Raw genomic sequence first — 26220 nt, 5'->3', positions numbered from 1 at the left:
GCCTGGTGGCACAAATAGTTGCGGATGTCTTTGAAGTCATGCTACATAGGGATGTTGGAAAGGTCAGTCGTTTCCCAGCATTGCAATTTTCACATAAAGGAAAATTGCAACTGAACTGAAAACATCAGTGCTGTCAAGTGGCTACAGAAGCTGGGAAATGAGGCTGCTGAATTTGTGGCTGTTTGTATTGTAGGGTGTAGCTGGCCTCTAGCTGCTTTTCAGGAAGGATTTAACACCAGCATCCTGCTCTGACCTTCTCCCTGGGTGGTGTGGGAGCACTGGCTGTAACACTTGGGCCTTTCTGGCCTTTTGTTCATCCTCTCTTTAAACTCTTGGATAGACAAGCTGAATGAGTTGCTCTCTTTTGGGCAGAAAATGATTTGCATTTGCTCCTTGCTTCAGCTGGGATTAAGATGCTTAAAGCATTACTATTTTGAAAGCAAGACTGGGGCATCCTGGAGGAAAGTCATTTAGATGATTTACCGTGTAAAGTTGATGATCGAAGGGTTATTGGATAGTTTTGTTTTGGTTTTGTTTTTAATTTAGTTTCTGGGTGTTTATTTGCTTGTAAGCTGTGAAAATGCATACGGCTGCATGTTCTTAACAATCACCAGATCTTCTGGCTCAGTGCCTCTGAGCTGTAGGATAATGAACTCGCCTGTGTTAGCTGGTTTTTGGAAGTCACTTTCTGCTCTGGCGACTTGGGCAAAGTGCCTTTCACTCTTCCTGTCATTGACTTCAAAAGCACTTTGTGCAGTGCCCTGGACTCAGCTGGCCAGTGATGTAGGATTGCATCTGTGGGCGAGTCTCCTGCCCTGCTGAGTTACAGACCAGCCCTCAGTGGCTACAGGGCCACGGATGTGAGGGAATGAAGTGACCCCAGGACATGGGAGTTCCTCCCCTGCCAGTGCCCTGGTTCCTGCTGGCATCAGGTGCCCAGCTGTGTGTGAGCCATCAGTGAGCAGGAGTGTTTATGTGTGAGGCTCTTGGTCTCCTTTTGGTGGCTGAGGTGGGGTTTTTCTTACCTGTTGCACGTAAGCGTTCCTGCCTGTATGTGCACGTGTAGGTCTTTGTGTATACACACATATGCATTTATGTGTTGTTTTTTCACACCATGCAAACACACATGTGCTTGTTGCTGATAGAGAGGGGACTTTTCCCAAGGCTTGTGGAAGCTGGTGGGAGGTTAGGACTCAAGCCTGGTTGTTCCCTCCCAGCTGGCACCAGGGTAAGGAAGGTTGAGAATCGGGTCATTTGAGGTGAGTGGGTTTCAATGCTTTCCCTGTGCATGTTTCCCTGCAACACCATTCTGTCACTATCTGTGTGCTCCCATTGCTTTGGGGTATGGCTGTAGGAGTCCTTTATCTGTTGAATCCAAATTCTCCACTGCAGTGTTTTATCCTGCCTGGCAGGTGCATCTGTGTAGCCTTGGGCAGGGTTATGTCCCAGTAAGGGAAGGCAGAGGTGCATTTTCGCTGGATCTTGTCCCTGGAAGCATGGAGACTTGGCTGTGCGCTCCTGATGATGGTGGGAAGGTGCTTAAGAATATCAGAGCTGGAAATTACCTACTCTAATGGAAACACAACTCAGTTATTTTGTGTGTGACTGTGTAGTGATTTCAACCCTTCAAAGAATATAGGATCAGAAAGCCACAGCTTCACACTCCTGAAGTCCCAAATGCAGCTGCAGTAGGGCTTACAGCTCAGAAGAGCCTTGCTGTCAGGGTAGAAACACAACAAGGGTAGTTCACATTCTATTTCATGTAAAACCATATCCAATTGTTTATCTCTCCCCTACTTTCCAGGAGAGCTTCTGAGAGGGGAGAAGGGTAGTGAGCCCTGCTGAAATAACAGAGCTTTTCTTTTTTTAGTCCTGCTCAGTGTTGTATCAGATGATACTGGCTTGTGGGGTTCAAAACTTTGAGCATGGAAAGTGGTTTCAAGGCTTCATACTGCACCTCTTATACCCCTGTCCTCTTGCAACCTTATAAGCAAGTTTAGGGAAGTGCCTGGTGGCCACTGTTGGGAAATGTTGTGCCCTTGTATGTGGTGCTCTGAGCTCCCTTCACACCCTTCACTGAAAAACCCAAGAACTGCCCTTCTACCCCCCACACCTGAACACGGAGCAGGTTCACCCTCTGTGGGAATTTACATATGCTGTGGGCTCAGAAATCAGCTGAGTAGAGAGAGGATGCCTGTGCCTGAAGCTGGATGTTACATTTAAATATCTTGCAGAATCTAGGCCTGGAGGAATTATGCTGTCAACTCCAAAAACTGGAATTTTGCAATCTGTATTTAGGTCAAAAGACCCCTGAGAAATAGATGCATTAGAGAGTAAGAGACACTGAGAACATGTGTAGGTGTTCCATCATCTGAATAGTGGTCTCTTGGGATTGCAGTGGTACACAAAATAGCTGTGTTAATGCTACAAAGAGAGCAACTCCCACGCCAGTACACTGCATTCAGTCCCAGTGATTGTAAACAACTGTTCTTTGTTTTTCCACAGACCTTATTTTGAACTCAAGGCGAAGTACTATGTCCAACTAGAGGTAAGTATGTAATTCAGATCCATCTGAAACTCTTTACTGCTTACAGTAAATATTGAAATTGCATCTAAAGTGCTCTGACAACTGCGTTGTGTTTCTATACAAAGCCAATTCAAAACCTCTTGAGCAATTTGCTAAGCACATTTTAAAGATAAAAGACTAAGAGAGTCTTTGTTTCCTTGTGTGAAATATGAGTGTTTGAACTCTGTCAGAACCAAAAGAGTACAGTTTGACTATCTTTGCTTCTTGTAGTTTAATGTATCTGGGATTTATTTGTTTGTTGTGGGTTTCATTTTTTTTTCCCCCCTGTATTTTGTGCTTCAGACTGTTTAGCTGTGCTTGGGGTGCTCTTTTATGTTCACTGGTTGGATCAATTAACAGAATAAGTAACCTGCTTGCAGTGCTCAAACATCACACAGATGTGAATTTCTGATTTGGGGTTTGGCATAAGAGGGATTTGGGATTTGGCTGGGTAGGCTTCCAGGGCTTTTTGGCATCTCTGTGCTGCATTCTGTGTGGTGCAATGATGACTGGCCAGTGCTTGGGCATAGCAAATGCCTTGCAGGGCACAGTGGCCCTGAGGTGGGCATGGCAGTTCTGTGTGGGATGGTAATCGCTGCTATTACAGCCAGTCTTGGAGCTGTGAGGGCAGAGTAGCCCTACAAATTCAAATGCAAGAATCACTCTCTACCTGAGTGACTTTTGCTGCATGTGGCCCCCAAAACCAGGAGCCTGGCTTCTCGGAGTTGCAGGGTGGTGGCCGGTACTGTTGTTGTGTGGGATGTGCTCAGGGTTTACATGGAGCACATTGCCTTGGACTGCTGGCCATGGGTGCAGGAAGGCTCCAGTGGGGCGCTGGGTCGGTAGGAGCCTAGCTAGAAAAGTATTTCCATTCCTTGTCTGGGGTACAAGGCACATCCCACAACAGTTTTGAGAGTCCTTCCCTGGGCTGCCTGAGATTCAGCAGCATTTTGTAAGCCTCAGAGAGTCTGGTGTGCACCTTTTTCCTTGCCAGGATACAGGCTTGGGTGCCCTCTCCTACTCTGCCTTGCCTGCCTGCAGCTGCTGCTCCCTCAGGCGGAACCCTTGCCTGCCCTGGGCTGGATGCCAGCCCAATAATCCCATCTGCCTAGAAGCATCTTTTGAGAAATTCCCTTTTTTCCATGGGCAAAGGCCTACTGTTTGTGAGCCTGTTGCTTCTCCATGGCAGCTGCTCAGTGCCTTCCTGAAGCAAGGTGATTGTGTAAACTGTATGGAAAAAGACAGCACAGATTGCTTTTAATGCACATTAAAAACCAGCATTGAGACAGCCACAGACACACAATCAGTGTTTCCCCTTTGGGAAATAAGATGTACAACACTTTTGCCCTTGCTGTAGGGTGGTGTTTGTGCCTGGGAACACAGGAACTGCTCTATTACAGCTGTCAGGGTTTGAGGTTTGCTGCTGTCTGCTCTGCAGATCTGGTGAGCAGAAGTGATGGGTTCGGTGCTCAGCAGAGTGGGGCTTAGCCGCCTCAGGGGTTATCCCCAGCCCTGCTGTGCCCTGCAGACCTTGGGGTGGTTCTGGGGTAAGCAGTGACATAGTTGAGAGTGCATTCCTGTTAAGGAGAGATCCTGCATGTTCACATGTTAACAGGGCCTCTGCTCTGTGCTCAGCCAGGGGCCGTGACCACACTCCAGAGGCAGTCCCAGTCCCTGGCTCCTGTGGTTGGCCTTGCTCTTGTCTCCTTCACAAGTGCCACTGCTTGTGCCAGGGTGCTTCTGAATTCTGAACTCTGCCATCCCCCAGATACCAGCCCTGGTTTGTGCTTGCCTGTCCAGAGCCAGGGCACCTGGACACATAACAGGGAACTGTGTGCTGTGCCTTGTTTGTAGTGAAAGTCCATCTAATACCTGTCTCCCTTGTTAGCAACTGAAGAAAACAGTGGATGACCTGCAGGCCAAACTGGCCCTGGCAAAGGGAGAGTATAAGACTGCCTTGAAAAATCTGGAGATGATCTCAGATGAGATTCATGAGAGGAGAAGGTCCACTGCCATGGGGCCCCGAGGATGTGGCGTGGGTGCCGAGGGGAGCAATACCTCTGTGGAAGACCTGTCAGCGAGTAAACCGGAGTCAGACACCGTCTCCAGTGAGTACAGAGCACTGTTGTGCTTGGGAATATCCCGTGGGCATTGTAAGGAATGCTGACGTTAGGGTTGCTCTGTGTATTCTGCAGTTTTGAAATTTGCTGGCTGCTGTGAGACTGTGGCTAAGTTATGACGCTTCTTGTTATTGCAGGAGTTGATTACATTCTTTAATAGCCAATTTTCAAGGGAAAGGGTAATGAGTTAAAGTGCATCAGCCATTCCCTTAACATCTCTGTAGTTTTTTGTACAGTGCTGTAAGGAGCGAAATTAATGCACTTCAAAGCATGTGTCTAATTTTAAGCCAGTGCTGCTGCTGGCAGTGACTTGCCTGGAGTGGTCGCAGGCTGTTGCAGATCATTCAGCCAGCCTGGGACCAGACTTTTTGGATCAAGTGTTGTCTTCCAGTGCTTGGCCTGTGGCAGAGGGAACTCAAGTTGTGGCTACAGTAGTACAGAAAGGTGTGATGCTCACATGGAAGCGTGTAAGGATAAGCTCCTTGGTGCTGCAGAGTCTTTTGCCAAGATGTGATTTCAGCAGAGCATGTGTGCTGTGAACAAGGAAGTGAAGAAGCAACAATATGCTGGTGCAGTGTGCTGAGGGGCTCTGTAGGAGATATTGGTGACAGCAACAACCTCCAAGCAAGCAAGGGAACCTCTGCTTTCTGGGGGCCCGTGGGGACCTTGTGTTGCAAGGCCTGTTACATGGCGAGTTTGCATTTGTCCTGGCTGTGGGTGAAAGTGGATAGATGGGCATTGTATGTGGCCTACTTTTGCCTCCTTCCTGGACACTTTTTCCCCTTCTTGATGCAGAAAGTCTTCTTGCTGCCCAGTCCCAAAAATTCCAGTTTAATTTGTATTTCAGCTTCATTTTTGCAGGGAAAAGTCTAGGTCAGGATTGCAGGAGTTCACGATTGCACAGCCCTGGTGCCCAAAGGCAGAACATGCAATTTCCACATAGACACCAGTGTGTACTGGCACTGAGGCCTTGTAGCTCCGTGGTACAGCCTTGTGTGAGGCGTGGGAGCTGGGAAGGAGCCCTGGGCTGGCTTCCACCCTCTGCAGTGGCAGGAGTTCCTGCACGATGTGTTGGTGCTCTCTCACTCAGTACTGTGCAGTTGGGACCTGAGTTGCAGCAGCGAGTGCTGTGTCTGGACAGCTGATGCAGCCAGCTTTTGGTGTGGCTGCTTATCTTCTGCCACCCTGAATTCCTGAGGTTGATCCTTTCTGAGCTAGGCAGTAATTGCCTCTTTTGCATGCCCACAAGTCCCCCTCCTCAGGCAGAAGGCCTCCTGAAAGCCTTAGATATAACTGACTTTGAGGGTATCTTGTGCTGAAGGAGTTCAGGGGCCTGGGATATAGGGGCAGAAAGAGCCAGGAAAGTTAATACTAATTAATATTAGTTGCTGGCTCCCCTGGCTGCTGCTGAGGCTGCAGACAAGGACCAGCAGTGTGGGCTCATCCCTCTCTTTGAATTGCCCAGTCTGACAAGGGTGGAAAGACATCAGCTTGTGTCTGGTGCCATCACAGAACTGGGTTATGACAAGGCAAGACTAGCAGCCTGCCAGACTTAATAGCTAAAATAGCTTGGATTAAACTCTCATTGTAACATGGGGGGAGGTTTCCACCAAGGTCCTTTTGTATCTTGATTTCTGTCTGCCGGAGTTGGATAAAACACCTCGTCATCAGCAAGAGTTTCTTGGCCCTTGCAGATGCTCCTGTGCATTATGGTGAATTTAGATGGTGAAAAGGAAGCTGCAGCTTAAACTGTGCTGCTTGTAGACTGCCTGATGTCAGTGCTTCTTGCCAAGCAGAGGACTCTAATTGGAAACATCTTTTTTGCCAAACCTTTTATTGCTTTCGCCCCCTGCAAAGTTACCTGTACTGCTCACCATATATTGATGAAATGCAGCGAGAAGAAAGGCCCTGCTGCAGTCTTGGATTTGATTTCATTAAAAACAAAACAACAAAACCCAAACCACAAGAAAAGCTGTCTCTGAGCATGAAGTGCCCTGGAGGGGGCTCAGGAATGTTATCCATTTTATGTTTGAAGCCTTTTAGGTCAGTTTTGCAACGTGTAAGTGCAGTTCTGCAATCTGGAAGTCCAGCAGAAGGAGGCTGAACATCTCTTCCATAATCATGTCAGTAGCTGCCTCTGTTGGCACCTTTGTGTCCAGGTGGTACCTGTGAGCCCCAGGCTGCCAAGGTGACAGAAGAACTTCTTTGAAGCTTCTCCTTTGAGCCATTTTTTTAATGCTGCTGCTTTGTTCCTGCTGCTCTTCCAAGGCAATTCTGAGCCTCGCTAACAATGACAGGAATTGCAAGGAGGAGGAATTGAAGATAACCTCAGGTCACTGTGGATGTCTTGCTGTGTCTTGGACTTCTTCAGGACAGTGTGATTCCATCACACACTTGTGTGGTGTAGAGGCTGATGCGTTTAGAGAACCTTCTGATCCCAGTGGGACTGCTTGTGTGCAGAAGTCTTTGGTCCCCAGCCTGCAATGTGCCTCTGAAGTGTGTTGAATTTCAGCAAAATCTACACCCTTGTGTTGCACAAAATGAAGCCTTTAATGGGTTTCTCCTCTGGTTGTTCATAAGGACCCTGCAGCTTAATCTAGACAGACAGTTTAGAGCAGGTTTGCTTTAATTAAAATTCAGATCTGAGCAAACACAAGCAGGGAAAAGAATACATGTTGGGGTTTTTTTTAAATTTGGTGTTGCTTGGTGATCTTCATTCAAAAAGGGATCTTGGGACCTATGTCTTTCTAATTAGCTCCTTAAGTAACCAGGAGGCTGTGCTGGGATCAAGGTAGTGCTGGGGGAGGCAGACACAGGGAATTGGGGCTGTAACCTAAGTTGTCTTCTGAAGACCATGAGTGAACAAGGCCAGCAGGGCTAGTAAAAATCCAAGAGCTTCTTGGCATGAGGAGCAGTAGCTGCTGCAGAGCAGCCCTTGCATGGCCTGGCCGGCAGCTGTGCTGCTCCTCAGGGCAGAACCAGGCTAAGGCTTTGCACAGGGGGCAGAAAACCAGAGTGGGCAGCCCATGGGATAGCAGTGTGTCTGTGTATGGAAGATGCAAACCTGAAAAACTGCCTTTGCCTGGGAAGGTGCAGGAGAGGGGGGTTGAATTACTAACTGGAATGTTCTTTGAACATTGCAGTGGCTTCAGAGGTGTTTGAGGATGATAATGGCAGCAGCTTTGTGTCTGAAGAAGATTCAGAAACTCAGTCAGTGTCCAGCTTCAGCTCCGGTCCTACGAGTCCCTGTGACGTGCCAACTCAGTTTCCTCCTGCAACACGACCTGGAAGCCTGGATCTGCCCAGCCCTGTCTCCCTCTCTGAGTTTGGGATAATCTTCCCTGTCCTCGGCCCCCGGAGCGAATGCAGTGGGGCCTCCTCCCCGGAATGTGAAGCTGAGAGAGGTATGCACAGCTGGATTCGCTCTGGGCCAGTGTTTTTCAGCTTCATAAAGAGAGCAGGAAAACCTTCCCAGATCCCCTAGGCATATGCCAGGGAATGCTCTGACCTGTTGGCCACTTCTTTGGGGAAGGCAATTGTGGAAGGCCATTGTGGAAGGCCCTGTGTCTCAAAGTTAACAACAATGTCTGTAATGTATTAAGTATTGTTCTCCTGGCTGGGAACGTTCCCCAGTTCTGTCTTAGTTTGAGACTTTTCATGAAAAATAAGTGATCAGTGGGATTCTCATGGTACATTTATTTGGAGGAAAATCTGAGTTTATTTATTTAAATTACTGTCCTGCTTTTTGAAAAACTTGCTTTCCAGGGGGGAAAAAAAACCAAAATCCCCACAAAAAATAACATGCCAGAAGGAGCTTCTTGCAGGCTCTGCCAGCCCTGGCTGACTAACTCAGCCTAGAGGATTACCACTGCCCTTGTCTGCTCCATGCTAAGGCTGTTCTCACTGATTTGCTGATGCAATGCACAAGACAATCACAGCTTGGAAGGCCAACTTGGTTTTGTTAAAGCATCTTGCTCCTGCTCCTGTGATTTCTGTGCTTTGGCAAAGGAAGCTGCAGAGGCACCTGCTTGAAGCTTAACTTGTAGAATGAAATCCGGGTTTAACATCCAGTTTAATCCTTTCTTTGCAGGGGATAGGGCAGAAGGGGCTGAGAACAAGACAAGCGACAGAGTGAACAAGAATAGGAGCAGCACCAGGAGCAGCTCCACTGAAGGGCTGGCTCTGGATAACCGAATGAAGCAGCTCTCCCTTCAGTGCATGAAAATCAAAGAGGGAATATGCGCGGGCAGGAAAGCTGCCCAGATTGGCTGAGTCCTTCTCGTGCCCCGTCCTGATTAATGGGAGTCTAAATATTTATACATGAACTTCTAAGTGTTTGAAGAACGTTGTGCCAATAATATATGCCAAATCTTAAGCGTTTACTTTGAGAATTTACAAATGCACTAAGAAGTTTAATTGATGTGGAGGCTGAAGTTTTTATTCAGTAAATCCTTCGTAGGCCGGACGAGTTATCAAATGTTTAAGCTGTGCTCATATTTCACAGACTTTGTTTTGTAGCAGCCTGGCTGAAGCAATAACTAGTAATGTTCCCGTGTAAATTCATGCCAGTTGGGGGTCTGAAATTCAAGCCAGACATTTGCAGAGAGCGGTCTGGCTTCGGTTTTGTAGAATGAAATGCTGTTTAGATACAACTGATCTCTTGAGTACAAGTGGCATAATCTTTAAACATCTGTATTTGTCTGTATTATGCTGAAACCGTAGAAATATTTTGTATACAGGAAGACTGTTGCATGTGTGGGATCTGAAAGCCTTCACTCTTCCCTTGGTGCTCACAGAAAGGATAAAATGAGTCATGCCTCTAAAAGCCTATAAAACAGACGGATGACAGGAAGGGAATGGTAATGCCCAGCAGTGGGAGGCCCTTTCTAGACACCTTCCTGAGTCTGGCTTGGACTCTGCAGCTGATTCCAGTGACCAAAAAGAGTTGATTCACCCCTTGCCCTTCCGCTCCCCTGAGAAGTGAAGTATTATTTTTCAGCACTTTAAGTGTTACTTGTTTTGGTTGGGTTTTTTTCCTCAAAAATGGGAGTCATAGATGTTTTCAGGACGATTATGATAAGGGGTTTGCCCTTGAAATGTGCATGAAGAAAAGGAATTGCCAGTGTAGATTGACAATGTGTTCTTAAGCTTCTCTGTAGGTTGTACTGTGTGGGGGTTTATAACTGTTAAAGGGACTTGGGATTTTAGTATGCCCTAGACAAAGTGTTCAATAAAACTAGAAAGGGCACGGGGCATGTTTTGCCAGCAGCTGTTAGGCAGTAGTAGTGTCTGATAATTATGCTAATAAGTGGTAGTAAAAATTCTAGGACTCTTCAGTTTTGGTGACTAAACATTTCTGAAAGCACCATTTTATCTAAAACGTCAGTTTATATTGTTAATTTGATGGGAATTTTAGTATTGCCCAAAGTATTTTCTATTCTATGTTTTTGCAGTCCTGTTGTATTTCATCCCTGCCACAGCTTGTGTATCTATTCTCAAAGTTAATGTAAAATTCTTCACACTACAGTAAACAGTTTTGTTTTCCACATTCTGAGTCTGTGTAAGTGAAGTTTATCTCAAGTTTAGTCTCCAAATATCCACTTCCAGCTGAAGACTGCAGGCTGGGGTCACATTGGTGTTAGAATCCACTGTGGTATGTGGGCAACTGGTGCCTCTTTCCAGCTTCCCAAATCCCTGCATACATGGTTCACTTTTTATTCTGAACTGTGCCACAAGATGAGAGCTTTAGCCAGGTTCTCCAAAACTCCCTTAGTGTGCAGGAGGAGGAAGGTATTCTGTTACATTAGACCTCTGTACCTCTGCTGAAATTGGCTGTAAAGCCATGCAGAATTGCAGGCAAAGAATCCTGTTTTCATAAAATAGATTCATCACATTATAGCTGTTAAGCTGTAACTGTGTTAGACATTTGTATGTTTACATCTTCTGAAGACCTTAAGGCTGAAATATTTCACTGCCAGCAGTTCCCACGCCCAGAAAATGCTTAGGAAAGAAATCTCTGGTTCCATTTTCTGATGTGATCATCACTTGGGGAAAAGCTGGGATAGACAGTATTAAATATGAAAAGCAGTACAGAAGTGCCACATTGTATTAAGCGTTTTTACTTAAACTTTAATAGTTGAGCTGTTGTCTGTGCTGCATTCAGTTACAAAAACTAGCAGCAGTCTTTGTGGTTGAATCTCACTTTTGCAGACCTCCCAGTCAACACCTGTTACATTTTCCTGGGTTCTTTGAATGGTTGTTTTGGTGGTGATTTTTTTTTTTTTAACCTCTCTTCCTATTGAATTTCTTCTCATCTTGCCTGTTCCGTCTGGAAACCCAAACTTCCCACACTTGGGCACAATGAATTAATGTTGTGTGTGTGCTGCCTTGCATATGTCCTGATTGGGATAAAACCATTGATCTGGAAGTTTGAAAGGGCCTTGAACCCCCTCTGCCCTTCCTTTTATTCCACCCTTCTGCAAGAGTTGCTGAAAGATCATGCTGCAGCCTTCCTCCTTTGGTGAGCCCCAGACTTGGAAGGTAAACCGCCCTTCAAATGTGCAAGGAAACAGGCAGAACTGTGTGTCTAATAAGTTAATGGAAAACTCATTTTATTTTAAAATTCATAAAAGCTGTAATTATAAATATGACAGACTTAAATGAACATACATTGCTGTGGAGTACAAGCAAATGAACAAGCTTTCTCCAGTTACTTTTTACTTAAGCTCTTCATGGATTCTGAAGTGTAACATGATGGTAGCTGCCTTCATGGGTATAAAAATAAGCCTCTGGTGTATCAAAGTATACATGATTGCTTCAGCTGCCCTGACATGAGAATGTATAAAGCAAGTGTTAACCTAGGAGTTCTACTTCTCTTTGGTATTATCAAACAATTTCAGTGTCCTTTTAAGATGAAGCGATGAAAACCTCTACTATATGTACACAAACCTAATTCTAAATAGGTGGCTGTCAAAGGCTGCAGAGATTGTATGGTTAAGTGCATAATTACTGTACAAAATAGTTACATGAAGCTTGCAGCAGGAGATGAGGACTGAACTCAGAGTCTGGGGCGGCTGGGATGGAAACTGTTGATACCATTCAGCCACGGTACTACATCTCACTGAATCTTTGAGAACTGAGGGATCGGGTCAATCAAGGGCTAACCTGTGTCTTCCAAACAGAACAAACTCTGTCATATGGCTCAAAAAATGCTGAACACTACAAAGAAAAGCTTAACTTAGGCGCCTGAGGTCATGTTAAAATCTAAGGATCAGTTCCCTTTGCAATAATTTTTCCAGATTTATTTGTGGAAAAAATATAGAAGTATATATTTGACAGACAATATTAAAGCAAATCATAAATGCTTATATCAACATTTCTTCTTAAGAAAAAAATGCAAGAAAACTTTGTTGTAAAAGTAATTTGCCATAACCAGAATCTGTAGACTACAATTTATATGGATATTTTGTAGTACCTCTTATATACTCCACCTGAGTGTTCACACCTATATCTGAAGGGAACTGCACAGTGATGGCATTCTAGTAGCCTATGCAGGTGCAATATTTGAATAGAATTTGTTTTATATATGCAAGACTGACAGCATAAGTCCTGTGCATCAATGGGGATAAGCCAAATCCACTGACTGTTTTGAATGTGTAAGAAATATTGGTGTATCTTGGTGGGGACAGGATCCTTTGTCCTTAGTGCCTTTGCCTGCACTAGGAACGTGAGTACATTTCTTACTTTTAGTTCAGTTCAGTTTAAGTTCAGCACAGTACAGAAGCTGAGCCCTATGCTCATTTCATGCAGCATAAGCTTTGGCACTAACTTGTGCTCAGGGAGAAAAAGAAAGGAAAACTCCTTCCTGCCGAGTAGAAACGAACTACTGAAGAACAACAACAGATTTTCCTGTAGGCAAGTCTACCAGCTTGATCTCAAACAGCAGAGAATGTGCAAGAACTTGGTGCTGAAAGCTGGCACTTCCGGCATCTGCCTTTTGTACTGCCAAAAAGAGAACTCAGTTACTGAGACTTCCTCACTGCCTCTGACTTTAGAGGTGATAAGGTACATGGAGGACTCCACTGCTACTCTGGTTTAGCCTCAAATAAAAACTTAACACAAACTTGTAGGGAAAATGGGAGTTGAATGAAGTTTTTATTTTGTAGGGGTGAAGCAGTCCTTGGCACATACTCCAAAAGCCAAGCATAATCACAAAGAACCTAATCTGTTGTTTTTCTCAGCTTGTGCCCATGCTGTTCCCTCTACTGCTTTATTGCAATAATCATCAGAAACTTCTCTGCATAAGAAGGTAAGTCACTCTGTGACAAACTTGTCACAAATTCCCTAGCCCAGATGGTCTCTGAGAGAACTGCAGTCAACAAGGCATGTGTTTTCAAAGGCATGAGCTATCGCTGCCCTTTCAGCGCTAGACACTTGTTATGCAGCTGTCTGATGAAGGAAATGAAACAAAAGGTTCTTGGACTTTCTGGAGAGGACTAATAGCAGACTTCTGTGGGAATAATTTTAGCCCACAGCTATTTCTGGTGCTCCTGTAGAATGTGTGCTCAGTTTCCCAATGGCCAAGTGACACCTGTGCTGAAAAGCAAGACTTAAATGCTACCTTTTTCCTTGGAAAACTGCCAAACCAGGTTGAATGGCAGCAAAATTCCCAAGGCTGTTTTAAAAATACTCTCTCCCCCAACTGTCAAATATTGTAAATTTTGTAAAAATCACAAAATTTAATCAATTTCAGGATCTGTGAAGCAATTGGCATTAAATAAAAACTTCTTATCTTGAATCCTCCTCAGATACAATGTATGTAGATCTAGAGGAAGAGCACATAAGAGAGGCTTCTTAAAAAAACCTTGTTCTGCATTAATCCCACCTCCACTGTTTTTTTAAGAACTCTGACCCTGCTTCTATTGATGACACTGGCCCTGTGCTCATTCATTCACTGGCTTCAACTTACAAGGAAAAGAGTATCTTTTCAAAGATGTCTTGTATAATGGAATCAGCAAGTGCATTCCTTGCAGCTGTGGTGTATTGGGGGAGAGGTTTAAATGATCATTCCCTACCGGATACATACTTATAAAAGTGATGAAAATAAAACATTTCTTTGCTGAGTTGCTGATGGTGGGCAGTTCCCCATCTCCCTGCACCAGCAACTGAGACCACTCTCAGTAGATACAGAGAATCTTGCAGGGGATGTTTAGATGAAAACCTTTCATAGCTACTCAAGGAACTGTGCTGCACTGCCTGGACACTACTGCTGGATAACCTCCTGTCCTTCCTGCTCCTTGGGCTCAGCCTAGGTCTGGCAGCTGGCAGGAAGAAAGCCATAGAACCTCATGCTGTATTACGTACTAAAGTCATACAGATATGAAGCAACAGCTCTCAAAGTACATGTAACATGAGCAAAGCCATTGCTCTGCTTTCAGAAGCAGCTAAAGCTGGAACCTTCCTTTTCCTTTAGTCCTAGGTACATATTGCAGGTAAGCTGACACGTGGAATACTACCGGCTCAGCAGTAGTACATTTATGTTTAGGTGTGAGAACCAGTTCAGTGCTGAAAACATTTTAGATAGCAGCACAAATATGTAGTAAAAGCTATTTGGTCCTGAGACTGAATAAGGAGAATACACAAGAATATTTTTTTCTTACATGTTTACTTTAAGAATAGAATCTTTAGCCCATATACCCTGTATGTTGGGAGGAGGGAATTTCAATGTTATTTTTTCTTGTAATGCACTAGACTTTGATTCAAAGTATGGAAAAACTGCAATAAATTGAGTTCTGCTGGTTCATTTGAATATATGCATTTTAGCCTATTCCCAAGCCTGTTGAACAGTGCTCACTCCTGGACCATAGCAGCAAACCTATAACTAACTCCCTGCCACAATTAACTGGCAATCTGTGATTCCATGCTTTTGGCTATAACTCAGGATGTAATTTTCTTTTGTGCATGTGTAGTAAGGGTTCCTCACCTGTTCTCAGGCTGTTGGACAGATCAAAACCATCTCTTTTAACAGCACTGGACAGTTCTGTCTCCTCACTGCAGCTGTGACACCTTAAGAGGAGTAGTACTGTTAAAATCTAAGAAAAAAGGGCCCTCTTGTTGAGGCAGGAATGTGGTGGGGATAATGTTGTAAACTCCAGCAAATGTGTTCTCCACCTCCAAGTAGCAAAATCCACACCTATGGCAAAGAAAACTACCTGTTAGAAATGGGATCTGAAGTGTGTTTCAAACCTCTCTACAGACTTCATTACGTGTTACCTGTAGTCACCACTGCTTTTTTTCTGAAAGCCATAGGAACCAGGATCTCCCACTGTTGAGACGGTGACAAGTTCAAAACCAACGCTGTACTGCCTGCAAGTGACATGACAGACTTGCTTTAGATATTTGGGTCATCAGGATTACCAGCAAGAGGGCTAGTTATTAAAAACTATACAGTATAACTGAAAGACATCTGGAAGAAGACAGAACTCAATTCAGGTTAAACTAGACTGTAGGGAAAATGCCTGCTAGAAGCCTGCCTGTGCACTCAAGCAGAATTCAAGTAGTTAAGCTTGTGACACACTCGTGCCACATGGGACAGATCCTGGGGTGTGATCTGATTGCTGTCAGAGGACTCAGTGTCAGTGATCTCAGCAGAATTTCTCATGTTGCAATACAACTTGGGACACTTTGTCTGCTCCTGTTAATGCATGTGACCAGCACCACTGCCCCTGTCATTCAAACTACTCAAATATGATGTGCAAGTGCAGAAAAAAATGCATACAAAAAACTGCTCAATTCATGGAACTATACATCCACACCTCTGCCTTCATTTCATGAGGAGTGTCCTCAAAGAGGGGAGGAGAGATAGAAAAGTTCTGCCATTTTGTGGAGCCCACTTTGCAAAGGGCAAATAGCTTTGCAAAGGATAAACACTTGACTGCAGATCAGGAGATGTTGCTATTCAGAAGTGCTGGATACTGGTATTTTGAGGTAATCATTAATTGAGTCAAAGGAATTTGGCCTGCGTAAGTCTACTTTATAGGACATTGACATCCAGCACTTCTCCTGGCCTGCTAGTGGCAGAGTAAATGCACTTTCAGACTCAGAGCCTGTAAGGGTTTAGCATCCTGCATATTAGCTCTACTACAAAATAAAAGGAATTATGATCATAATTAGGTTTAAGAAGCAAAGTCCTTTATACCTTCTTCCATAGCTCTGCTCAGACCCAAAACTAAAGAGAAAGGAAGGCAACTGCTTTCCTTATAGGTCAAGGATTTCCCACAGTAGTTAATGTGTAGGATTAAAACACTATTGATGGTAAAGATAGAAACATAAATAGTACTAAATCTGAGTCAACACCTTGTCCTCTGGATTTTCCATGAGCTTCCCACCCTCCCCAAAGGGATACTGACAAAGCTTCATCTTTGGCATGCAATGCCTTCACTGTATTGATGGACAAGTACTCTCTACAAACCTTGGGCCCCGTAGTTCAATTAGCAGTGGTCCATTCTTGTCTAGCTGGAATTGATAGATGGGGTTGTTTTTGTAGGTGTCTCTGAAGTTTCCACATCCTCCAGCACTGTGACCTTTCCACTGTCCATTAACCTGAAAGAAGTCAAAAGCACAGAAAACAAATCCTAAGGATTTGTATTGCTTATATATATATATACATATATATATATACATATATATATACACAAACAAGACTAGAGGGTCCTCTCACTTTACAGGTTACTTTAGTGACCTCTCCTAATTTTTAAAGTGAAGTGAAAGATTGTGTTGTGCATTCACTAAGTCTTGTGCAGTTCCCTATCCCCTTGATCAAAGCCTTACATTCCTTAGACGTGTACTGTATTTTTCCAGCTTACATTAAACAAGCAAGGAGAGACTTTTTCTGACTATGACAAACTGAGCTAACAAAAGACCCACTTTCCCATCTATCCCACACATACTAGACTACACAGGTTAGTTTTTCTTCCTCAGACACTCCTCCATTGGGTTAAATGAGGAACAGCAGTGATGCAGGCAGTACAATACTAATAGTGTTGTATCCTTTACTTTTAAAGATCTCTGCCTCCAGCCCTGTCCATCACCTCTCTGCACTCTGAGAACCAGCACTGCAGCGACAAGATAACAGTAAGGACAAATCCTGCAAGGACAAAGACACACAAGAGGAAAAATGCTGCTCAGACTTTGAGAAACAGACCATCTGTTTCCAAGTTCCTCCTGCTAGTCATTAAACTGAAAGGTTAGACTTGTAAGGCATGCCAGGCATTCCCACAGATTTATAGCTGAGATCCATCTCTCCTGTTACTTCCCTCCTGTCTCTGTCAAATCAGCAAGGGGCAGCATTTTCCCTTGTGATTTAATTTCTTCACTCAGTGCCCAAACCCCTCAGACATGGTAAGTGTGGAAGCAAGGGGGATTTCTTCCCCTACCATGCTGCTACCCAGGAATCTGAAACTGCTGTATGCTGTTGAGCTTTCCAGCCCTTTTCCACTTCTGCTGCACTTAATTTCAGGAATCACATTAGGGCTTGGTGAGCTCCAGAGGTGACCACTTGACTCCAGTATAGGACATCTATAAAAAACTTGGTTTTACTGCTAAACTGTGATTTAGTTCTCTGCTTGCTTTTGAGTGTGATGACTGCTAAGCAATCACCAAACAGGCATTAAATACAGGCAACTAACTTTTTATACTCAATCCTAAAGACAGAACTGGCCTTAGATAGATAGAACATACCTTTTATTTTTTTGGAATATTAGACAGACATCTTCAAATAATTAACAGAAGTTTTCTACATACTTAATTTTCTTTTCAAACATATTACAACATAAAACAGATGTCCTTCCTCAAGAAAGCCTCAAATAGGCTTTTCACCTTTAATGTGTTTTTGACCTCTTCACTTCCTCAAAGTAAGCCCAGATTTTAATAGCTATATAGGACAATGGTTTCTGGAAGAACCAAACAAATTATCTCGATGTTCCCAGGAATCTCTCTATTCACTCACCATTCTCTAGAACAGGCTTCAAGGGACTGTTCCAGAAATAACAGCTGGTATGGAACACTGTCTGAACTCAACAGCCAAGCTGCAAGCCAGCATGTCCCCCTGACCACACAAAGTAATGCAATCCTTGGCTTCAGGCACGAGCGTCCTAGAAAATGGACGGTTCCACTGTGGCTCAAACTCCTTTGTTTCTCTTCCTTAACAAGTTACTGTTTGGACAGAAGACTTCTGACTATAATAGGATTCCCCAGGGTATGCATGGTAGGTACAGAGCTAAAGTTAACAGTTGCTGGCTTACTCTTTCCTGAGGATAGAGCTGCTGAAACATGAAAATACATGTAAGTTACTTTATCCTGTGAGTTCTTGGCTATATTTATACTTCAGCTTTAGGTGTAACTGCAGCTCATGTTGACAGCTGAAATATGAACAGCAGCTGGTCCCAAAACTATCTGAGCTTCTGACTTAATTTCAGTCAAATTTTTCACTCTCACCCCTGTTCTTGTACTCCCAGGGAGCATTTCTACTGGAAATGTACAATGGATATACTTCCTTGATCCTGTTTGGCAATGGGAGTGCTTATTCCAATGGTTACAGACCCTTGAGGTATCTTTGCAAAATTTAGGAACAGTACTGTGTTGTGATATTGCCATCCTAAGTTTGTTTCTTGTGGTCTTGCTACTGGTGCCTTTGGTTTGGCGTTGCTGATTTTGTCCCATCATACCAAGAGCTTTTCCAAGAAAATCATGCAATTCTCCCAAGGGGAAATGAGCAATGCTTCTGGGGGGTTTTCACTCTGCATCATTCCTAGCACAATCTGATTTCCGCAGTGATGATTTATTAGGGTATGGGTTGTTCCAAAGGCCAGACTGTTCTACAGAGGCTTTGCAGCACATCTGCAATGGCACAGCTGCAACAACACTCTCTGTGGTAGAGGTGGGGCACTAGGATCAACATATATTTAAAAACCTTGTACATCTCAAATATGGAAAAGCCAAACCAGTCACACATAAAAGAAAATGTTTCTTTACCCGCTTAGAAATGGTGTAAGGTGTAGGAATCTTGGAAAAGGTGAACTTGCACAAGGAATACACCTGCATTGTAAAAGAAGCAGCAGGTCACACATTATCTTGCACTTTTTAAATGAAATCACAACAAATTAAAAAAAAGAAGAATTGCCTACACAACATTTTTAGATACTTGTTCCCTGTATGCCCATATTACCCATCAGATGACCCTGTGTCCAACTCAAAATTCAGAATAGTGCTGAGACTAAGACTTAGTTCTACTCAATTTCTTAACAAAAATACCAAACCAAATAAACAGAAAAACACCTGCCCAAAAAAACAAACCAAAAAAAAACCTCCCAAAAAACCCAACAAAAAAGCAAAATGGAAACAATCTGCATTTTACTCTTTTTCAGTGAAAAAAAAAAAAAAAATCTAGCATTGATCATAATGTGACTCGGTAGTTAAGAGAAAAACCCAAATCCTAAGTCAAGACCTAGAGAAGTCAAAAGAACTTTACATCTTAACCAGGATCTAAAATAGATTTATTTTTGATATATAGAGAGCCAGTGATCTGCCTGTACATAGATATTTTTTTATTCTAAGAAATAAGAGTATTTTTCAGCTGATTTTGTTACTAAAATCACACTAATATCTTAACTACAAATGGAAAACGTTACCAAACACTTCATCCAGTGGTTCTGCTCCATCATTCATAGCTTCCCTCCCAAAATAGCAATACTGATTGAGAAGAATTTTTCTCAAATATAAAAACAAAGGACACTTTACAGTTTAATTGCTTATGTTCATTATGAAACAACAGCACATACCCTGATGGTGTAATGGATGGTGTTTTGTTTCTCATACTGGGACACCACTAAGGTGAATGTATGGGAACCTGGAGAGGTCATCTTTATCTTGGTCAGATAATGAGGACTGTTGATCCGGATACCATCAATATATGGAGGAGGATCAGCTGAAAAAGAAAAGGATGAACACGTTTCCCTGACCAAAAAATCCCCCAGCTTGGTAAACTTACTACTAAGATTAGACTGAACAGACCCGAGTGCTCTGAACAGAGGAGAGCATCAAGATTTACCCATAAAAAGGACAGTCTTAACATCAGCTACTGTTTTCAGGAGAGGTACAGTCACACATGAAAAGACACAAATTCTGTGCTTAAAAGTACAGCTTAAATCCCAAGACTTGTAAGGACTGCTTATCCATCTCCCACCAAAGTCACTACTCAAAGAAGCCTACTGTAATTATGTTGAAATTTCAAGAGAAAGATAATGAATGTTTAAGCACTCTTTGAAAATCTCTGAAGTGTCTGTTCCTTCTCCATCGGCTGGACAGTTCCAGAATGACAGCTGCCAAAATCTTTGGCCACCTCATAAACAATACTTCAAAACATGTTAATTCCTTTAACTAAATCACACAGGCTTTCTCTCCCTCTCTCTTCAAATCCCTGTGATCATTACACAGATGTAGTTGCAGCCCAATACCAATGCCCATGTGGTACTTAGAAAGATCCCAAATGTTTGCTTTTACAATTAGACAGTGTAATTTGTTATTTCGCCTCTAATTGGTTCTTTCCAGACTTCTTTTAATTTCAGTGAGGCAGGACCAAGTCTAGCCAATTACTTCAATAGGCCCAGGATCAAGTCCTTTTATTATCTTCCACAAAGCAACATGGGAGAGGGGAAAGGATTAATATAAAACAATAAGAAGCTTAGGAATGGGAAATCTCGGCCTTGCTGCCAAAGGATTTAGCTGCTTTGTTCTCATTTCATTTTAACAGATGGTTAAAAATAATACTGCAGCTTGACCAATCTATTTCCATGGAAGAAGGCTTTAAACAAGTTTGAGCTCATGAGATTAGAAGTTTTTAAAAAAGTTTGTGTAGCAAGACAAAACATATGAATCACTCAGTTTTTGCTACTGGTCTTGCTAGACTGTCTCTTTCAAGCACAATGGAACAATTCCCTCTACTATACAAATGTGTTTGGGTTTGCCCACTTAAGAATGTTTTCAGTGAAACACACGTGTAAAATAAGCACTGCTACAACTACCAGCAACACCAGAAGCAAGTCTTGGGCATCTGCTTCTCCTCACAGAGAAGCTCTTGCAAAAACAGATGATGATTTGTTCAGGTATCAGCAGCTCTTTTCACAGAAAGACTTGGGTTCTAGGGGAGGCTTGGATCTAGGGGAATTGGTCAACAGAATTGACTGAACAAGATCAGATGTGAAAAATGCAATGCTTGCCAGCCATTCCAATAGAAAAAGTCCCACAAATTCCACTCCTTGGTGAAAAAAGCTTTAAAAGCTACTAAGGGAGTTGCTGCATGAGCCGCTACCTGAATGCAAGCTTGGTTCTAAAGAGATTCCTATCTGTAAAAGCAACAGGCCAAATCCACCTGTTTTAAGATGCACCTTCACTGAATTATTCCAAGGAACATTCTTAGTAATCTCTAACTTGATGGAAAGAATGAATAAAAATATGATCTTATTAGCTCGACCTAAAGTTTCAGTCTATCCATTCAACCTGGGCATTACCTTTACACCCTGTATCCCAGCCTGTGTCTCAGATCTGCTATCTGTTTTGAAATAAAGCATACATGGCTGCTTCACAGCTACAGCAAAGCTCCAAAAGCCAAACCCCTTCTCCTCAAGGTGAAGAGAATCTGACATATAATGACCAAGAGTGAGATTTTGATAAAATTTTAACATTTTAAACATTCCATACCTGATACTTGGAAATATGCTGAAGTGTTCACCTGTATTTCATAAGCTTGCTTAGGTACTTTATTAAGCCAAGTTCATGGGACAATTAACCCTGATTATTTTCATTTTGTGGAAGCTGTAGACCTTTAAATAATTTCACAAATGTAGGAAATAAATATGCTATCAGAGAAACTAACACATAACATCTGTTCCCTCTAAGCATTAACTACTGGCACTGAAAAATAAACAGAAAAAATAAAGAAAATGCTGCATCAAAATAAGTGTCAGCAGGACTACACAGACCTCTTAAGAGTGCTTACAGCATGCGTAGAATGGCCTAATCCTTCAGTGTAGACTTTAAGTGGGATCAAACAGAGCAAAACAACGATTTCAGAAGACTGACCTCTTACTGAGGCATCAGGTTTTAAAGGAAAAAGTGCCTTTCCTCTCCAAAAAATTCTGTGTAATTCTTCGTTTATTTGTGACATCAGCTTCTTGACAATTAAGGTACACTAACCTGGATAGTAAACTTTTTTGCCATCAGTCTTGTACACAACCATTGTAATGAATTCCCGATTGTGTGCAAAGTCATCCTATTAAAAAAACCCCCCACAAACAAACACAAATCAGAGTTGTGCAATTCTGTGAAACATAGTGAATGCTTAATCAAAGTCAAGTATACATTCTACTGTCCCTTTTGATCACCACAAAGTATGATCTGATATTTGTATTTATTGGGATACCCAATAGAATTCTTTTTAAAATGCCTGAAGTAAACAAACAGCCACTAATTTAACTTATTCAGGCTCCAGGATTCAAAGTCACTTCAGAACCTGTATGGTGGAATAGAATCAGTCAGCTCAAATTTTACTCTGGGTCTGTTTCAATTGCAGGTACACATACCTGCTGAATTAAAAAATTCTACATGTACACAGGCATACACACCTGAACATAGGCAGTAACATATTAATAAGAGAAAGCCATACAGAAAGATTTACAGAAGCTGTGTCAGAGCTCGCAGTGCAGAACCAGCACCTTGTCAGTGATGTGCCTGCTGAGCAGGACCCAGACAGCAGCACCACCCTGTGGACACTGCACCTCCAGCTTGTACTGAGGGTTGTTGGCCAGGCTGTAGGCATCCTTCACCGGGCCCTGCTTTGCATCCCACGTACTGAAAGTGATACAGACATGTTATTAGACCAGTAAGAAACTAATTTATGCTTTGAAACGAACTCCAAATCCTACACAATACACAGAGCAAGATATTATCAGTAACAAGTTACCAAAGCCTAGTTTTCTACTGGCATCTATGGCAGTGGTTACATAACACAGTCACATCAGAAGCATTATCTTGGAACCTTGTTTTATAAATGAGTTCACCACAATACATGTATGATGACAAAAAAATTCTAAATACAAACAGCCTGGCTGGTGACTACAGCCACACAAAGCACAGAAAAAGTGGAACCATTTAAGCAGCCTAGGCTACACAAGCACAGTCATGATTGCACACACCAATATTAAATGAAAAACATCTATGCCTTTGTAACTGTAGAAATCTATCTATCTATGTATCTATCCATCCATCCATCTATCTATCAGCTATGGTTAGTTTCAAAAGCTTGCCAAGTATTTTCCTCCATTTTTTTTTCTGAGGCAATTTTTATTTAAAAATTTGCCCTGTTTCATGCTTGGAAGGGTGCCCTGCAGGAAGTGTTAAAGATCTTTGAGGTGCCCTACTGCAGAATCAGCCTGCAGCCTTGTGAATTGTCTAGACAAGAAAAATACAGCGTGAAAAAACTAAAGTGCTGATGACTGAACAAAAAGTGTGGCACACTGGAAACAGAAGTGTATACAGCTATTCCTAAGTCTCCTTGTCCCTCTCACACTTGTACAACTGAGCAGCATGTGTGGAAGGTTGCATTAACAAAGTTTCAAATTATCACTGTTGTTACTCTGCATTTAATGTAACGGCCACTGTGCTAAGGCTTTTCCCTACACAGAGGGATGACAATCACTGATAATGTAAGGACAGACAGACCAGTAGGTGAGCTCTGACATACTCATTATCTCATCTTGCTACAGTGTATTTTAGAAATAATTGGAGCACAAAGATGGAAGGAGTCTTTACAGAAAAGCTCAGCAGTCACACTGTGAATGGAGGAGCTTGTGCAGAGCTAACACACGCAGAGACAGTGTGGAAGCAGTGGCAAAGTGCAGTCTAGTGGAGTGAAAAAGTATAGCAACCCTTGCTTTCCAAAACTGAGACAGAGACACACGCACTTATCCTCAAACTGTGAGACAAAAAACCTGAATGTAATGGATATTTGGTAAGAGACAGGTATCACATTCAGAAAACAAATCAGCAGGCAAGGAAGATTACTTATGATAACTACAATTGCTAAAACCCAGAACTGGTTAAACTACCCTGATGTCAGTGAACACACCCTGTAAAGAAAACACATGCTGCACAGCTCACTTGCAACTGGCCAGAAAGATGAATTTCAAATAATAACTAGGTCACTTAAGCACTGCCTGGTCACTGCTTAGAGATGGACTGCACAAAAATCTGATTTTTATTCTGACAGGGAGATGTGGGACTGAGATCAGAATCTGGTTACACAACTTCAGTTCCACAGCAACATCACAAGGGTTACTGAGCTCCACTGATGTTACAGAAGCAGTCAAAAACAAAGCCTGGTCTGGGAAAGTGTAGTCAGGCTCAAGAGAACAGGGTTGGAATTCAGGCCCCTAGCTGTAACTTGGAAGAATGGAAGGAAGGAAACCTCACATCAGAACATTTACTGAGATTTTGAAATAAAAATTTTATCTTTTGGACCAACCTGTGAATACATGTAGATTCTTTAAAAAGACTTGGGTTCCAACTCAAATAAATAACGTCATAGTACTGGCACAGGTCATCCCAGGAAATCCAGAAAATGCCTGAAAAGGAAATGCTGTTATTGTTTTCTTACCAGATACCTTGATTTCACTTGTTTCTCAGAAGTCTCTTTGTGGGCAAATGATACAGCTTATTTTTTTGCAAAATGTAGTAGTAATGTCTGCACTGCCTAAATTGCTAAATTTAAACTTGTCCCCCAAACCAAGTTAAAGCAAGAAAAAACAAATTAGTCTCTGCTTATTATCAGAGACTTTCCGATAGCTGTCAGAATGCTTGTCATTCTCAAGCAATAAGCAGAGGATACAAGAAAATCTGCTATTTTGAAAGAGACCTCATTAGGTGATTCTGACCTGATTTCCCCTTTCCTAGGTTTCTAAAAACAAAAAAATAAAACACACAGTCAAACAGGTTCCTGCAATTCAACAACCTACTTCAGTAGTCATCCAGCACAATCGAGTATTCAATCAACATGTGTCTTTGAATGCATTTCTAAGATACTTCATCCAACACCTATGTTACTTGCTTTTGCACCCTAAATTTGCTTCATCTTTACAACATTCTCATGCATTTATTCTAATTTTCCATAGCTCCCTTAATTGCAACTCCAACCAACAACAGTGCCTGCAAGCCAACAGATGCCTAGTGGAATTAACTTTTAAAATGGTAGCAGCATTATAAATTGTGTCTCTGACATAGGCAGTTGCAGATCTTGCAGCACTAAAAAGCAGTCATAACAACTACACAAAAACAAGAAAACCAAAGTGTAAATCCAATTAGAAGGAATAACTCCATTAAAATTAGTAATGCAATTTTATATAAAATTTTAACAACTAGATGCTACAAATTACTTACAAAGTGAAGCAGTAAATAAATAACAAGCTACTCTCTCATAACTGTCACAAATCCAGGGCTGCTATTTTTATGTTTGAATCAAAAGTTTTCATCAGGCATTTGCACAAGGCTTATCAATAAATGCTATAATCTAATGGACTTGGAGGCATAGTGTTGTAAAAACAGCGTCACTGAACAAAAGGGCTCTCTCAGAGATCTGCAGACAGCAACTAGGACAGTAAGAAGCAGAAATGTCTTTCTGAAAGTAAAATGCAGCTGCTGCAGCAGAAAGACTGATTTAAATACTGATTACAGTAAGCATGTTGATACGTATTTGAAAATGCTGGAGAGGAAAAAAAAAACCACAAGAAGTCCATTCACGTATTAAAAAGCAGCATTACACAGCTTGTTACCAGAACATTCTCTTTGCACTGAACTCCCACATACTGAGACAGCATACTTAACCAAGGAGGTACTTTCTTGTCAATGAATTTGAGATATATTTAATAGTCCAGATTACTTATAACCCCAGACAAACCTGAAATGACACATTTAAATACACAAGTACTTCCTACATTTTCGGACTATTTAGTTTCTAGTATTTGTTTTACTCTCCTTGTGCTTAAGCATTCCTTTCCACCTTCCTGCAAGGATACACCACAAAGATCTATACGACTCAAAAAGATAGCGACTTCTTAAACCTTATTACCATTGTCTATTTTCTGAGCTGTTCTGGGATCAAAGTTCAAGTATTTCTGTAAATCTGGGGTCCAGTTTCTTGTGTCATTTTCACTGTATCGTCCCTTCCAACGTAAGTGGCTCCAGGGATTTTTTAGCTGAAGAAACCGAAGGGCCTAGAAAACCACAAAGTAAAACTGTCAATTCATCTTGTCAATGTAATTTTTACATATTGAAGGTGGTTTTTATATGGATCAAGAAAACACAGAATCATTTAAGTTTTCTGAAATTTCCCAGTTGGGTCCAAGACAAAATAAACTATATTAGCCATTAGAGCAAAAAAATCAGTAGCTACCCATCTGGGGTAAACCTAGAAACACACATAGGTTT

At 42.3% G+C, this 26220-nt stretch overlaps 2 protein-coding genes across 4 annotated transcripts in view; one reads left to right on the top strand and one right to left on the bottom strand.

The window, feature by feature from the left end:
- Positions 1-10234, top strand: part of SH3BP5 (SH3 domain binding protein 5) — a 51724-nt gene extending 41490 nt beyond the window's left edge. Inside the window, exons 6-9 of the mRNA XM_042043894.1 lie at positions 2506-2548; positions 4455-4674; positions 7830-8090; positions 8777-10234. Of these exons, the coding sequence (XP_041899828.1) occupies positions 2506-2548; positions 4455-4674; positions 7830-8090; positions 8777-8958 (706 nt within the window). The 3' untranslated portion in view covers positions 8959-10234. The remainder of the gene's footprint in view (positions 1-2505; positions 2549-4454; positions 4675-7829; positions 8091-8776) is intronic.
- A 1042-nt stretch (positions 10235-11276) lies between these two features.
- Positions 11277-26220, bottom strand: part of CAPN7 (calpain 7) — a 33174-nt gene continuing 18230 nt past the window's right edge. For 2 of the 3 annotated variants that reach the window (XM_042043891.1, XM_042043892.1), the window contains 9 exons: positions 25862-26006; positions 24263-24362; positions 22455-22590; positions 21937-22012; positions 19524-19669; positions 18718-18780; positions 16157-16287; positions 14959-15051; positions 11277-14878 (listed from right to left, as the gene is read on the bottom strand). In XM_042043891.1, the coding sequence (XP_041899825.1) occupies positions 14734-14878; positions 14959-15051; positions 16157-16287; positions 18718-18780; positions 19524-19669; positions 21937-22012; positions 22455-22590; positions 24263-24362; positions 25862-26006 (1035 nt within the window). In that variant the 3' untranslated portion in view covers positions 11277-14733. The remainder of the gene's footprint in view (positions 14879-14958; positions 15052-16156; positions 16288-18717; positions 18781-19523; positions 19670-21936; positions 22013-22454; positions 22591-24262; positions 24363-25861; positions 26007-26220) is intronic. The other variant, XM_042043893.1, reaches the window with a different exon arrangement.

The sequence above is a fragment of the Corvus kubaryi genome, unplaced genomic scaffold (genome assembly GCF_017639235.1).
Source record: "Corvus kubaryi isolate FWS band 111438036 unplaced genomic scaffold, C.kubaryi_AGA036_p1.0 37398, whole genome shotgun sequence".
Taxonomy (NCBI): Eukaryota; Metazoa; Chordata; class Aves; order Passeriformes; family Corvidae; genus Corvus; species Corvus kubaryi.
This window is presented reverse-complemented; position numbering and strand designations above follow the sequence as displayed.